Here is a 13580-nt window from a genome sequence, read left to right as displayed (position 1 = left end):
CTTTCTACCTTACGGCATGCTGCTTCTTTTCAAATGAGGGACTGTACAATTTCCATAATTCTGAATCAGTTTAGTTCCTGTGAGCTGAAAGGGTGTGGTTCCCGCAGGCAGGGCTTTCACTGGTTGTTTTTCCAATTTTTTGTTGTTGTTCCCCTTAAAATCTGGATAACAGACCCCTTCTACCTCACCACATGCTTAGGGAAAAAAAGTAAAACAGTTCTTTTATTGTAAAAAAATAATAAAAATAAAAGCCTCATCTGACTTCTGTGAGTTGGGAAATCATGGATTTGATCCTATAATCTTTATTCATGCAAGTAGTCTGTGACTTCCAAGGAGTTACGCAGAAGAGTAAGATTGACTCCCACCACGGTTGCACGACTGTCCCAAATTGTAACCCTCCCAAAAAAGGTGCTGATCGGCGCTGATCCATTGAGTTTTTAGTGGGAGAGGAGTCAAGATCAGTTTCCAAAACCAGTGAACTGGTACACAAGGCCTGGTGTAGGCTGTTGAAGTTGTGTATAGTGTAATAATTACATTCCTTTGGTGCATCTTTAATGCACCCTGTTGTATCACAGAAGTCCCAACCAAGCAATTAGTTTTTAGAACCACAAATAGGCCAACACCAAAACAAGCTGCATTGAGAACCAGAATAGTTAAAGTACTGCCAGCATTCAGGGCTGTTACCACAGTAACTGTACATGCTTAGACATGCCGCCGATGGTGAATTCCTGTCCTCCATTTCAGGCTTTGGGAAGGCTGGACTTGGGCAATATCACCAGGAATTAGAGCTGCTCTGCTTTCTATGGCCCAGTGTGGAGTTTCTCAAAGTGAGAATCAGTCGGGCTTTTAAAAGTGTTTTTTGCCAACTTTTTTTTTCATGTAAACTTTCCCTTTGAGTTTGTTTTCGTGTGTGTTGGCAGAAGTCACAATGACAGTAGCACCATTGTCACAGGGACTGGGCTCATGAACATGTGCATGCAACGTGGGGAGGAGTCTGCCTAGCTACAGTGATGCCAGTGCTCAGCTTTTGGATCACAGGTGGTACATCTGAATAGTTACTATGGCACCAAGAGTGAGGCTGGAATTCTACTGGAATTCTAGATCCCTTCCAAACCAAATTGGTTAAGGAAATAGTGTTGACAGGGAAAGGTTGGTAGCTAAGGAACTCAGTTGGCAGATAAAGTTACAAGCTCAGTGATAATCCATTTACCATTAAAACATATCTTAAAGATAAGCTGTTATATTCTGAAAAATAGAGAATTATTTTCATAAGGGGTTACACCTTCACTTCAGTGAGCTTGTTTTCTGCTCTAGATACTGTTACTTTGTTGTGTCTGTATAAATTCCACTGACTGTCCCAAGACCAGAATGAAAATGGTGACTAAACAGTATTTTTACTAAGACAGTTTGTAGTCATCTGGCTCTAAATAATAAAATAGTGAATTGATGCTGAAAGGAGAAATGCATTTCTAATTGGCCGATTTCAGACTTTTTTATCCAGTCACAACAGAAAATTTTTTCACATAATTTTTCTCATATACTGTTATCCCTCAGCCAAGTGTTATGTAAATAATTTTGTTGCCAAATCAAACACTTCATCTGTGCAATCCGAGAAACCATATGTTGCAGCTATGGATTGTCAGAGTGGAGAGCACAGAAAATAGTGGTGGTTGCTGGGTCTGCACTGCCATGTTCTTGGCTGCATTGCAGCTGACATGCCCTTCAAGTCACATAATCCGGTCAGTGCTTAGCCCAACATATGTTTGTTTACCTGGCTTTCCAGTAGACTATTTCAGTGAAATTCCAAGACGATTGGGCTTACTATGGTCCCTGTGCACCTAGTGTATAAGAGCTAATCCAAGTACATCAATCCAGCCCAGAACAATTTTGTACTTCAGTACAATTCAAGTCAACAGGAACAAATATTGACTTTTATAGCAATTGATCTTTGTAACTGCTTATGAAGCATGCAAGTAAAGGGAAACCACTTTGCTTTGAGAGACTTTTCTCCAACATCAAGAGCTTTTCTTGAACTGAACTGGAACTCTGTCTTGACTCCAAAGTGAACTATAATATTTGATTACATTCTCTGCACTAAATTTTGATGGTGGGAATAGTAGCATTTGTCATGAATTGTAGTTAAGGATTATTAATTATTTGGTGATTGCTTAATAACTAGTGGTCAACATCCTTGTAGGAGTAATATTAACAAAAACTAGCACTCAAACATTTCAATTTTAGAAAAGGGACTTATTTACGGGAGAGACCTAGTCAAAAAGACCCTGAAGTTAAGCGAAGAACTAAAAATCCTTAGACTTTGCATGAAGACTATTAATAAACATTCCATAATAGACACATCAGGCATACATACCCCCTAAACAAAAAAGAAGCAGACAGGCAAGAAAAAAGTTAGCTTGGCTAAGTGTTAAGATGCAAGAGGTTATTTGAGACTCACAGATGTGTGTCAGAAAATGGAAATCCAGGCCAAGTGAAGCCAATAGAAAAGCCTATAAATTACAGCAGGTAAAATGGGAATTATGAGGGATAAGAGAATTTGAAGAGCAAATAATCAAAGACATTAAACAAAGAGTTTTTTTTTTTTTGGAAAGACTGTTTTATATGAAGATATGAAGTGAGGTTGTACTGAAGTTGGGAAGCAAGGAGGGTAAAACACCAAAGACTTTGAGGGACTGGTGAGTATGGACTAACGGAGCAAAGGAACCAATTAAGGAGGAGAAGGACATTGACACTAAATATTTTCTTTGCATCTGCCTTCACCACAGAACATATTAGGGAGATACTTATCCTTTTTTCTGGTAATAAAATGACGTACTGTCTGAGATTATGGTCTCAAAGAAGAGCTGCTAGAACAAATTGATAAAAGGCAAAAAGTCACCCAGTTAGTACAAGCCTAAGAATGAAGTGGCTGAGCTGCTAAGAAAAATAAACACTTGCATTAAAAATCAGCTACTATACTGGAGGACATCAAATATTGTACATGTTTAAAAAAAATGCTGAAAGGTGAGACTAATAATTCAAACCAGTAAGCCCTATTTTGGTACTCTGTTAATTGGCTGAAACAAGTCAAAAATAGGACTGAAGAACACTAAGGTAAACATATGATAGGAAATAACTCGTCTGACTTCTACAAAGGGAAATCAATAGAAATGAGGATTTTTTCTCCACAAAAAATTGCAATGAAAACTTTAAAAGTTTTTGCATCTAAATTTTCCACAGAAAATTTCAGTTTGGAGCAGAAATTTGAATACTGAAAAATTTCAGCCAAAACCCAAAATAATTCTGTTTTGGAAGTGCTGCCGTAGTGCTTCATGGGAGTTGTAGTTCAAGTGCCTCATGCCCCCATTCTCCTCTTTGTGCTGTGCTTTTAAGAGGCACAACATAGAAGTATTTCTGTATCAATTTAAAGCTTGTTCCCTTTCAGTTTCATTGATGCCCTCTTTTTTTTTTTATGATAAGAGGGGAACAGTAATGTCCAATCTACCTTCTCTGTCTCATTCATTGTAATTTTATCATGTCCCTTCTGTCCACCATGGATAGGGCCCTCGCCTGGGATTTTCTGTTCAATTCTGGTTATCCCATCTCTAAAAGGATGTAGCCAAAATAGAGGAGAGTTCTAGATGTGTAACGAGTGGCCTGGACAATCTTCTATATGAGGAGAGTAAACTGAACAGTCCGTTTTCTCCAAAAAATAAACAAATAAGGGAGAACATGATTGTTACACAACATGAGTGTGTAATTTATTCCTATTTTTCCCTTACTCTTAATACAAGGAGACATTCAATAAAATTGAAAGACAATAAATTTAACACTGATAAACCATTCTCTTGTGGAATGCACAATTAATCTGTGGAATTTGGTGCCACAGGAGATCCTGGAGAGCAAGGGCTTAATAGGATTTCAGAAGGACTTGACAACTATAAGGATAACAGAAATATTGAGTTATGTTCAGGGCCGCCCAGAGGATTCAGGGGGTCTTTGGCGGTGGGGGGCCCCCGCTTCAGCGGTAATTCAGGGGCAGGGGGTCCTTTCGCTCCGGGATCCGCTGCTGAAGTGCCCCAAAGACCTGCGGCGGGGGCCCCCCGCTGCCGAATTACCTCCGAAGCGGGACCCCCCGCTGCCGAAGACCTGGAGTGGAAGAAGCTCCAGGGCCCCCAGAGCAAGTGAAGGACCCTGCTCCAGGGACCCCAACAAACTCTCGGGGGGGGGCCCTGCAGGGCCTGGGGCAAATTCGCGGGCCTGGTTACGTTAGATAAGATTAAATAGATGTTTGAAAGGGATGCTTCAGGCATAAGACAATCACTAACTGAATAACTATAGCAAGGAAATTTCATTATGGGCATGCTAGTCTGTAATTGCCTGCTGTCTGGTTTCTTGCTCCTTCCTCTGAAGCAGCTGGTTCTGATCACTTTAAGAGAGAGCAGACTGGACTAGAGGGATTACTAGTCTGATCCAGTGTGGCAATTCCCATGTTATTTAGGATAATGACACTTCCCAAAAGAGAGAGAAAACTAAGATCATGAATTCCCGGGCAGTTCAGACTACAGGGGTGTGACTAGCAGTCTGCATCAAAGTCCAGTGCTGTAAGTCCTGTGTGGATGCAAACTAATAGGTTCCCAGTTTGCGTTAACATAGTCCTCTTCAAACAGGATTACATTCATGTGAACTAGGAACCTTTTAGTTCACTCCCGCAGCATCCTCAGGGGGGAGTTACAGCATAGCACTTTGGTACACTCTGCTGTTCACACTACTGTAATCCAAACTGGGGGGCAGTGAAGAACTAGCTTTAGAAACTCTTTTGCTGATCCTTTTTTAGGAAGTATATTTAAAAAGTGTAAATGATCGTATATGCTTACGCCATTTTGAGGCCTGTCTAGCTTCACAGTACTCCTGTGTACACAGTCTGCCACATAGGAGGCATGTTCCCTGCAGCACAAGAGGCTAGCCACAACTCTGCTAGTCCATGCACGAAGTGGTATGGTTCTAAAAGACCCAGCAGGGATGGCAGCCAGCCAAGGAAGAAGGTGGTGAGTTGTAAATGAAAATCTGCTGCCCGGAGAAGGATTCTGGTTGATTGAAAAAGGAACTTCTTTGTAATGTGTCTATGTAACCATGATGGAATAAAGAAAAACTCTTCCTAAAATGGAGGGGAGGGATAGTTCAGTGGTTTGAGCATTGGCCTGCTAAACCCAGGGTTGTGAGTTCAATCCTTGAGGAGGCCATTTAGGGAACTGGGGTAAAAATTCTGTCTGGGGATTGGTCCTGCTTTGAGGAGGGGGTTGGACTAGATGACCTCCTGAGGTCCCTTCCAACCCTAATATTCTATGATTCTATAATAAGCATGTGGAATGCTGTTGAACTAACCACTTCAGCTTCTTGCATTCTCATCTGCTTATGGTGTTTATGACCATCTGATAACCGTTTGCTTTTGCATTGTTTGTTTTCCTAATGTTTCTATAGGGTTGGTGTTGACCCAGATCAGGATCCCCCACCCAGCAATGACAGCTTTCAAGTCTTACAAGGAGTAAGTAATTAGATAACTTCCTTACTAAGCTGGTGAGCTAATATAAAATGAGATAATCCAAAGGAACGTGAAGGGTATGTGACATTGGTGAATATTTTCTGTAGTGACAGATGCATTTTATTTGCTGATTGATACCTGTGGTGGCTGATGGGAACATTTTCAGGTCACAGAATACACCATCTTGATATGTGCTTCTAAATTTTGTAATTCAAATTTGGATCTTTTGTAAGAGTACCAGAAAATTCCCCAGATCTGTGTTTTTTGCATGACGTCTAATGGCTTGCTTTTTTATTTTTCCAGTAGGGATTCTTTAAATGTTCTAAACCATAACCAGTTCTTTTTAGGAGCAATGGATAGAGAAAAGTCCTCTTGGCTTCTGTTCAGTGACTGCTACCAAATACTGCACTTTTAACTGTGTAAAGTAGCTGCTTTGGTCTCATCTACATTAATGTGCACTAGAGGGCAATGATTTTGAAGGTGCACCAATGTGTTGCATGCTAACAGCACAGGTAGACCCTGCCAGCACAAATTAAAAGTTCCCTTGTGCTCACCACTACATTAATGCGCACCCTCACTATTTTACAGAGTACACCAGCACAGTTTCACCTCACCCCTGTATTGCCGATCACCACTGCAAGACCAAGTGAATGTCACAAATACACTTTTTATCATGGATACCATATATCTGTGAATTTCTAGTGTAACATTCACTGTGATAGCTAGGCACCAATATTGAAATAATCACCTTTTCAATAAAATAAAAAACGTTTCCAGATTTCTTTGTCCATAAATACAGAAAATATGTCACTTCCAAATGACATCCATCCAAGTTCCCTTGCAGTGAGTATTGGGAATGGGAGGAAAATGTTTGTTCTCTAGCTTCTTGATTGATAGTTGCCTCTGCACAGAGCCATCAGCATCATTTGAGCTCCACTCCAACCCTTAACTCAGAGCTGAAGTTGCCAGGCCCTCAGTACTAGTTCATGCTAAACAGATTCAGTAGAGCAGTTAATCACCTACAGAAATTAACCTGTTAAAGGGGGAAACAAAACGCACAACATAAAACATTAATAGAGTTCTACCCAGAAGATGCACAGGGCTCTAGTTTCTCAGTTCCATGAAATTCAGGGTACAGAACACCAACAGAATACACACATCACTGACTGCATTTGGAGTGAAGTTTCTGTTAGCTGTATCTCCTTGCTGTTAGCTTGCTGTTCCTCTTGTAAGCAAATGACGATTAAAAATAACTTGTTCAGGGAGCATCTTTCTTTATTGCAGGAACTGAGCTACACATCTGTATTGAGCTCCTTGCAGATATTGGGTCAAATCCATGCTTGGTATAACTTCACTGAAGTCAACAGCATGTTATATGTAATTTCTAAGACTGTGGGGATAAGGTAACACAAAGGATGAATTTGGCCTTTTGTGTCTGGAAGATCTTAGAATAGGCCCAGTCCAGTGACAGAAGTCTCTTTCTGCCTTTCCTAATCTCTGTATGTCATACCCAGTCCCAAGGAAGACAGTGGAAGCAGGGTAAGATCCAAGGTTAGATGGCAGTGCAATGATGTAATGGTCTCAGCCAGTTCAGACTAGACTGAGCCATATCTGAGGAACTGCTTGCAGCAGGAAAAATTAGAAAAAACAAGGTATAATATTCGCATTGACAATATTTGTGAGGAAATTAGAAGCTAGTCATTTGGTCTATATTCTGTCCCACAGAAATGTAAAGCATTTATCTGAACTGTGTTTCTGTTTCATTGTGTGTATTCTATCCTTAACAAAAGCCATTAGTTATAGTTTCTGTGGGATTTCTCCCCCTATTTTACAGGCCCAAGATCAGGAGCAGGTCGCAATTACAACAGAATAGATTTATCATTTGGGAGGGACCAGTGAGCTGTTTGTTGAGAAGTCTGGCTTTCTGTGGTGATGCTAGCCCTTTTCTAGGTTGGCATGGAAGCACATGGAGGTGGTAGAATGACTCCAGCATTATTTCTCCAATGATTTGAAGATTTGTTTCATGAGTGTTCTTACTTCATTGGTTTCTCTGACCTAGCTTTGGCAGCTTCTAGCCAAAAGAAAAAGCGGTTACAAAAGTAAAAACAAATGCAGCTGAACGCCATCTGGTCGATCACTTGTGCTGCTGCTATTACATGAAAAGGCTTATATTTAATGCCAGGGACCCTTCTCAGTGCAAGGGTTGATGTGGCTTAGACAGAAAATTGGGGGGGCTGTGCCCCCCACCACAAGACCCCACCCCCTGCTCCTCAGTCAAGTGCCAGCCCTGCCTCCTCCCCTGAGGCCCCGCCCCATGGCCACGTTGGAGGCCAGAAGCTGGAGCCGGGCAGTGCGGATGTGCTGGCTAGTGCCATGGTCCGAGTGGTCGTAACGCTTCCCCATCTCCTACTCCTGTTGCTTAAAGCCCCAGGGCTGTGTATGCTCCTCAGCTCCTTTCCACCCTTTGACTGCTCGCAGCCTGTAAGAGCTACCCAGGCTGGGGGGACCCGACTCTTGAGCCGGCAGAGCCCTCAGGGGGGACAGCAACTGCAGAGGGATGGGGCCCAGTATCCCAGTCTGGGGCGGGTCAGTCCAGGCTGCTCTGGGGAGCTCTGGACCCTCCACCTGCCCTTGGTGGTGCACCCTGGCTCCCTGGCCCCCTCCTGGGCTTACTTATCTGCTGCTGCTGGCGGCGGCGCTGCCATCAGAGCTGGGTGGCTGGAGAGCAGTGGCTGCTGGCCAGGCGCCCAGCTCTGAAGGCAGCGGAGAAGTATCTGCGTGAGGTTTGACCTTCGCGCTGGGAGGGGTGGCTATGGAGGGGGCTAAAGCAAGTTTTGGGGTGGAAAGCAAGCTCCCTCACCCCCTGGGCACCGCCCCTGTTTAATGCTTTAACACTTCTGAGACTTAGTCTGATCCGGCACTTACAAAATCCTTCACAGCCTCACCCAAATATAATGTATCAAGCTTACATGGATTCACTGATGAGCCTATTTCTTCTAATGCTGATTGACAATACATAATTTTATCCTGAAATTCATCAGGTGTGGTAAAGCCTCTTGTTCTGACCATGAAACAAGAAGCTTAAGGCAAAGATATCAAATAAACCCAGAGTAAAGGAAGCCAAAGTTGAGATGAATAGGAACAAATCTGGAAATGTTCCAGTCCATTTTATTCAGTAAAAACTTTCAAACCTTAGGGTCTAATGTTTATCCAGGAAGGTGTAGCTCTCTGGTGCAACATCCGGTTTTTAGCTTTAGATTTTTACCCAATGCTACTGCTGCATCAGCTGAGTCACAAGAGGTGAAGTGACTTTTCCCCAAGGTACGCAGTCAGTCATGGGTGATTTAACTAGTCTTAGGACAAGGAATGTTTTTTATCATTAAAGTAATTAAGGGTGAATTTCACTCCAGTGCAGAGGGACCCATGACATGCAGCATACGTCTTCTGCGCCGAACCAAGCGGAATGGCCCCTCACTGATCTGAGTAGGGTAGGGCATTTTCTCAGCACCACAGTGTTCCTAACTCTTTTTTAAATTGTTCCCCTGCCCCCACAAAATCCCATGTAAGTGTGGTGTTACTCATTTCAATGGGGATTACATTTATGTCTATAATTTCAGTGGAATTTTTGGGTGGAAGTGTGTGTTTGTGTTTCCAGAAATAACAGAGTGCATTTTGTCCTTTCATTCTCAGGATGGTCCAGATTCTGAAAGAGGAAACCGGACAAAGCAGGAAAGTGCTTGGCTCTTCAGGCTATGGTATAGCTTTGATCACAAGTATCCTTTTAACAAGCATTGCTTAGCTTAAAGATATGGAAGCTAATATAATGTTCAATTTCTTTGCCATTTATTACTCTCTGGATTTATGGATTTGAAGATGGGGTTTTATAAAGGTCATTCAGCAGAGGGCATTATAGATTTGGGGCACAGGGCAGAAACTTGAACTTGCAGTTCATTATGGCATCTGGTATTTCACCCTTGTGTGGGGAGAGAAGAGCTTTACTCAGAAAAGGAATTCTGCATCAAGAGCAATGATCGGGAAACAGATCAAATGTTCTAGGTCCAGAAAGTCAGTGATCCATTTTGCAAAACAATTCTCATTTTTGCTAATGCCCAGAGACCAAACTAGCAGTCTAGTTCTTCCGGAACCTCTGTTCTCCAGCTCAGTTACTTTGCTTTGAATAGCCATACTGCTTCATTAGGATGGAGCTCTTATGGGTTACTCTGTAGATATGAGCTGTCTAGGACTCAGAAGTTCAGTCTGACTCATCCACCCTCCAAAAAAGTCCGTGGCTACTCTCTCACACTTTGTCCAAGCAGAAGAAGTTTGGGGGGAGGGGAGGAAATGGAGGGGTGGCACACGCATAGTTAGAACATACAGCAGCTTCCACGGAAGCCAGTGGGAGCCTCTGGGAGCCCAGCACTTCTGAAAAATCAGGCCACTTATTTAGGAGTCTAAATATGAATTTAGGAGCCTAACTCTAGACACTCAGGGTTGGAAAGTCTTGGCCTAGGCTTCTAAATAGCTGTCTCTGCTCTTGGGTCACATCCCATGTGGAGAGCTTATACTGAAGATTGAAAACACACGAGTCAACTCCTGCCCTCCAACATGTGCAACCCAAAATTCCTTTTGTGTACCAGACACAGAATTTGACCCCTATGTGTGTTACACACCTTTCTAAAACACCCTTCACTATGCTATTTGTGTGGTCTTGTTTTTCTTCCATGTAAAAGGGATACCCCACAGTTGGAGCTTAGCTCTCCTGTCTCTCCTCCTTTCCAGTTCCTGTGATAGATGCCCTGGGCACTTGCTATACTTAACACAGTGAGTCCATTTTTTAAGCAGAGAGGTGGGGTGAGGGAATGACCTTGTGTCCAGATACATTAAGAAATAGCCAGGATAGCTGTGTGGCTTGCACTTGATTGGGACCTGGGAGACCTAGGTTCAGTTCCTGTTCTGCCACAGATTCCTTGTGTGACCTTGGGCAAGTCACTTAGCCTCTGTGCCTCAGTTCCTGAGCTACAAAACAGGGATAATGGCACTTCCCTTTTGGGTGAGGATAAGATCTGTACATGATTTTGAAGTGCTCAGACAATATGAGTGGGGCCAAAATAAGTACCAAAGGATATATCTACACAGCAATGTAAAGCCGAGGGTTTGTGAGACTTGGGTCAGCTGACCATGTCAGGGAACTTTGGACTTCAGTATCTACACTGCATTTTAACCTTAGTTTAAGGGATTTTCTGACCTGTCAAACCTAGGGTGCTGGCATCCCCACTGCAGTGCAGACCCGAGTCAAAGTAATCCTGTCCCGGAGTGCCTAGCACACCTTCCCTCCTCAGTGTTAACACTTTGGCCCTACAAATGTGTTGCACTGTGGGGGGAAAACTCTACTGCCCACCCTGGTTTCCTAACTGACGGTGAGATGGATGGGTGCAACCGACTGCATAAAGCGTACAGTTAGCTCCTTTTCTGGCTGTCTGAGTGGAATGGCTGCAGTTTGAGAAGGCTTTATACTGATCTGCCATCTAATCTGAGAATTGACTCTTCCCCTCCATGTGCCCCTGTAATTAGGATGTCAATGTCCAGGGCTGTCAAACTATTAACATGAAACTTTGCGATTCTTAATTTTTACACTGGGCTGTTCAAGGAAGGGGTTTGGTTGGTTTTATTTATTTATTTATTTTTGTCTGTTTTGAAGTTTGATATAAAATGAAGGTTTCAGAGGGAAAACACCCCCCCACACACACACATACCTTGGCTGCTGCCAGCTGCGGAGTGGTGAAGTGCATCCCAGGGCATGAGGTGCAGTGTGCTCCAGCACCCCCCAGGAACCCCTTATCTCTGCCTCCACTGCACCCTGGAAGGCAGGACTAAGGGATCCCCGGGAAGCTTTGGGGCTGGCTCCCACCCAGCGCCCTCACAGTGCACACTCTGTACACGCAGCCCCAGGGGGGTCAGGGGAGGCTAGGAGCAAGGGACAGAGAACAGAGTGGGACCAAGCGGCTGCCCTACAGGGAGGGGGAGTGGCAGAGCTCCCGGCTCAGCACGGCTGGGAGAGGGCTGACTCCCAACGCCCTGGCAGCCAGGAGCTGCCTCCCATTTGTCAGCTTTGCTCCCTGCTCCAGGCAAGCTCTGTGCAGCAGTGAGGAGGAGCCGGAGCAGGAGCTGTCACCACCGTGAGAGGAGCAGGAACGGGATGCGTGCTCAGCCAGGCAGGAGCTGCCTGCAGCGCTGCTCCTCTGCTGCCGGGAGCTCTGGGATACATCTGGAGAACTTCCCGGACCCGAGTCAAGCTGGGGCCGTGTGCACCCAGGAAAGCAACAGGACTTGGACCCTGTGTAACAGGGGCTCGGGCTCTGCAGGGTTCGGACCTACGGTCCCAGGATGCTATGTTAGCACAATTGGGGTGTGGCTGCAAGATAAGTTGGGCTCAAGCCCAGGCTTACATTGATGTGTAGACGTAACCTAAGGGAGCACGTACACTGATTTGTTGAAATACTTGTAAATGTTTGTAATCCTTAAGAGACAATTTTCAAGTGGTTGGAGCCTCTGTCAAAGTATCAGTAGGTCAATTTTTAGGCCAAATGGCTTTGATAGTGCTGCTACTTAGCACTCTTTTGTGAGACTCATGGTGAAGAGAGCTGGGAAATAATTCAGAGTATGTGGTAGTGATTAGCTGCCTTTTAAGAAGGAAGCAGAGCTGACTAAACTACCCTCCCCCTTCAGGGTTGGCTGGCAGTGTTTATTTCCTCTTGTCTGACCCTGGCACAAGCACAGTCCCCAGCAGGTGCAGGAGAGGGAAGAGCATTAATTTAAAGCAGCTTTGTTCACTCTATTACAGTTGAATTTTGAATGTGAGATTGGCTTCTAATGCACTTCTTTTCTCAGTAGCAGCTAGTGGGCTGGGGAAAGATCTTTGCAGGCTTTGTGCTGATGAAACATTGGAATCCAGAAATAGAATTTCTTATTGCTATTGGCTCTTTTTAGTTTCACAAAGAGCATGGTTAAAATGTGCTCTTCAGCAACAATGACTGGGTAGGGAGCAATTGGTTTCTGGTGAGTGCAGTTCAGTACAAATGTTATCTGCTTATTGGAGTTGCTTAATACACTGAGCTCACTTAGAAGCCTGTCCAGGGCTGCCTGGGGCAGGGGGGTGGAGAGGGGGCAATTTGCCCCGGGCCCCGCAGAGGCCCCGTGAGCCCTGGCCTGGCGGCGGTCCGGGTCTTCGGTGGCATTTTGGCGGCGGGGGGCCATTCAGTGCTGCCGAAGAAGTGGAGCGACTGAAGGCCCCCCCCCCCCCCGCTTCTGAAATGCTGCCGAAGACCCAGACTGCCACCGGGTGAGTACAAGTGCCGCAGCTCCCCCCGCTTGGCCCCAGGCCCTCTGAATCTTCTGAGCGGCCCTGAGCCTGTCACCTCTGAATCCCAAGTTTCAAGTAGTCGCAGGATAGCTCTCTCAACAAATGAAATTTGTTCGATTGTTTCACAAGTAAAAAGGAGATTCTTCTTCTTTGAGTGATGGTCCCTATTGTATTCCACTGAGGGGTTACACATAGGCGTCCTCCAAATTTGCGGCCATGGAAATCGTGTCATGGACCATGAAATATGGTCTACCCTGGTCCACCACCACCCAGCTCTGGAGGGAGAGTGGCAGCTGCTGGCCTGGAGCCCAGCTCTACCCACCAGCAGCTATAGAGAAGTAAGGGTGGCAATAACATGCTGGGCAGCAGCCACCACTCTCCCACCACCCCAACTTCAGGTACAGGCAGTGCAGAAGTAAGGGTGGCAATACCACGGCCCCCTAATAGGCTTGTGACCCGCTTTTGGGTCTGGGCGTCTAGTTTGAGAAATGCTGTGGAGAAATCACACCTTGTGCATGGGTTGGTCAGCATAAATAGCAAATTTCATGGTTGTGTAACACCTCCACAAAATCTGCTATTTATTCTATGACCAACCCGTGAAAATCATGAGACTTCTCTATGATTTAAGTAGACCTCTAGTTATATGCATACACCTTGCATTTGGAGTCAGAGATTTTGAAA

General features: G+C 44.6%; 1 protein-coding gene across 5 annotated transcripts in view; it reads left to right on the top strand.

Moving 5' to 3' along the window:
• The window catches only part of SLC9A7 (solute carrier family 9 member A7), a 120539-nt gene that overhangs the window by 88640 nt on the left and 18319 nt on the right, over positions 1–13580 (top strand). For all 5 annotated transcript variants that reach the window (XM_039525950.1, XM_039525942.1, XM_039525946.1 and 2 more), the window contains 2 exons: positions 5479–5542; positions 9230–9312. In XM_039525950.1, coding sequence (XP_039381884.1) covers positions 5479–5542; positions 9230–9312 — 147 coding nt within the window. The remainder of the gene's footprint in view (positions 1–5478; positions 5543–9229; positions 9313–13580) is intronic.

This window comes from Mauremys reevesii, linkage group 1 (genome assembly GCF_016161935.1).
Source record: "Mauremys reevesii isolate NIE-2019 linkage group 1, ASM1616193v1, whole genome shotgun sequence".
Classification (NCBI taxonomy): domain Eukaryota; kingdom Metazoa; phylum Chordata; order Testudines; family Geoemydidae; genus Mauremys; species Mauremys reevesii.
Note: the sequence above shows the minus strand (reverse complement) of the source record. Positions and strands in the feature narration are given on the sequence as shown.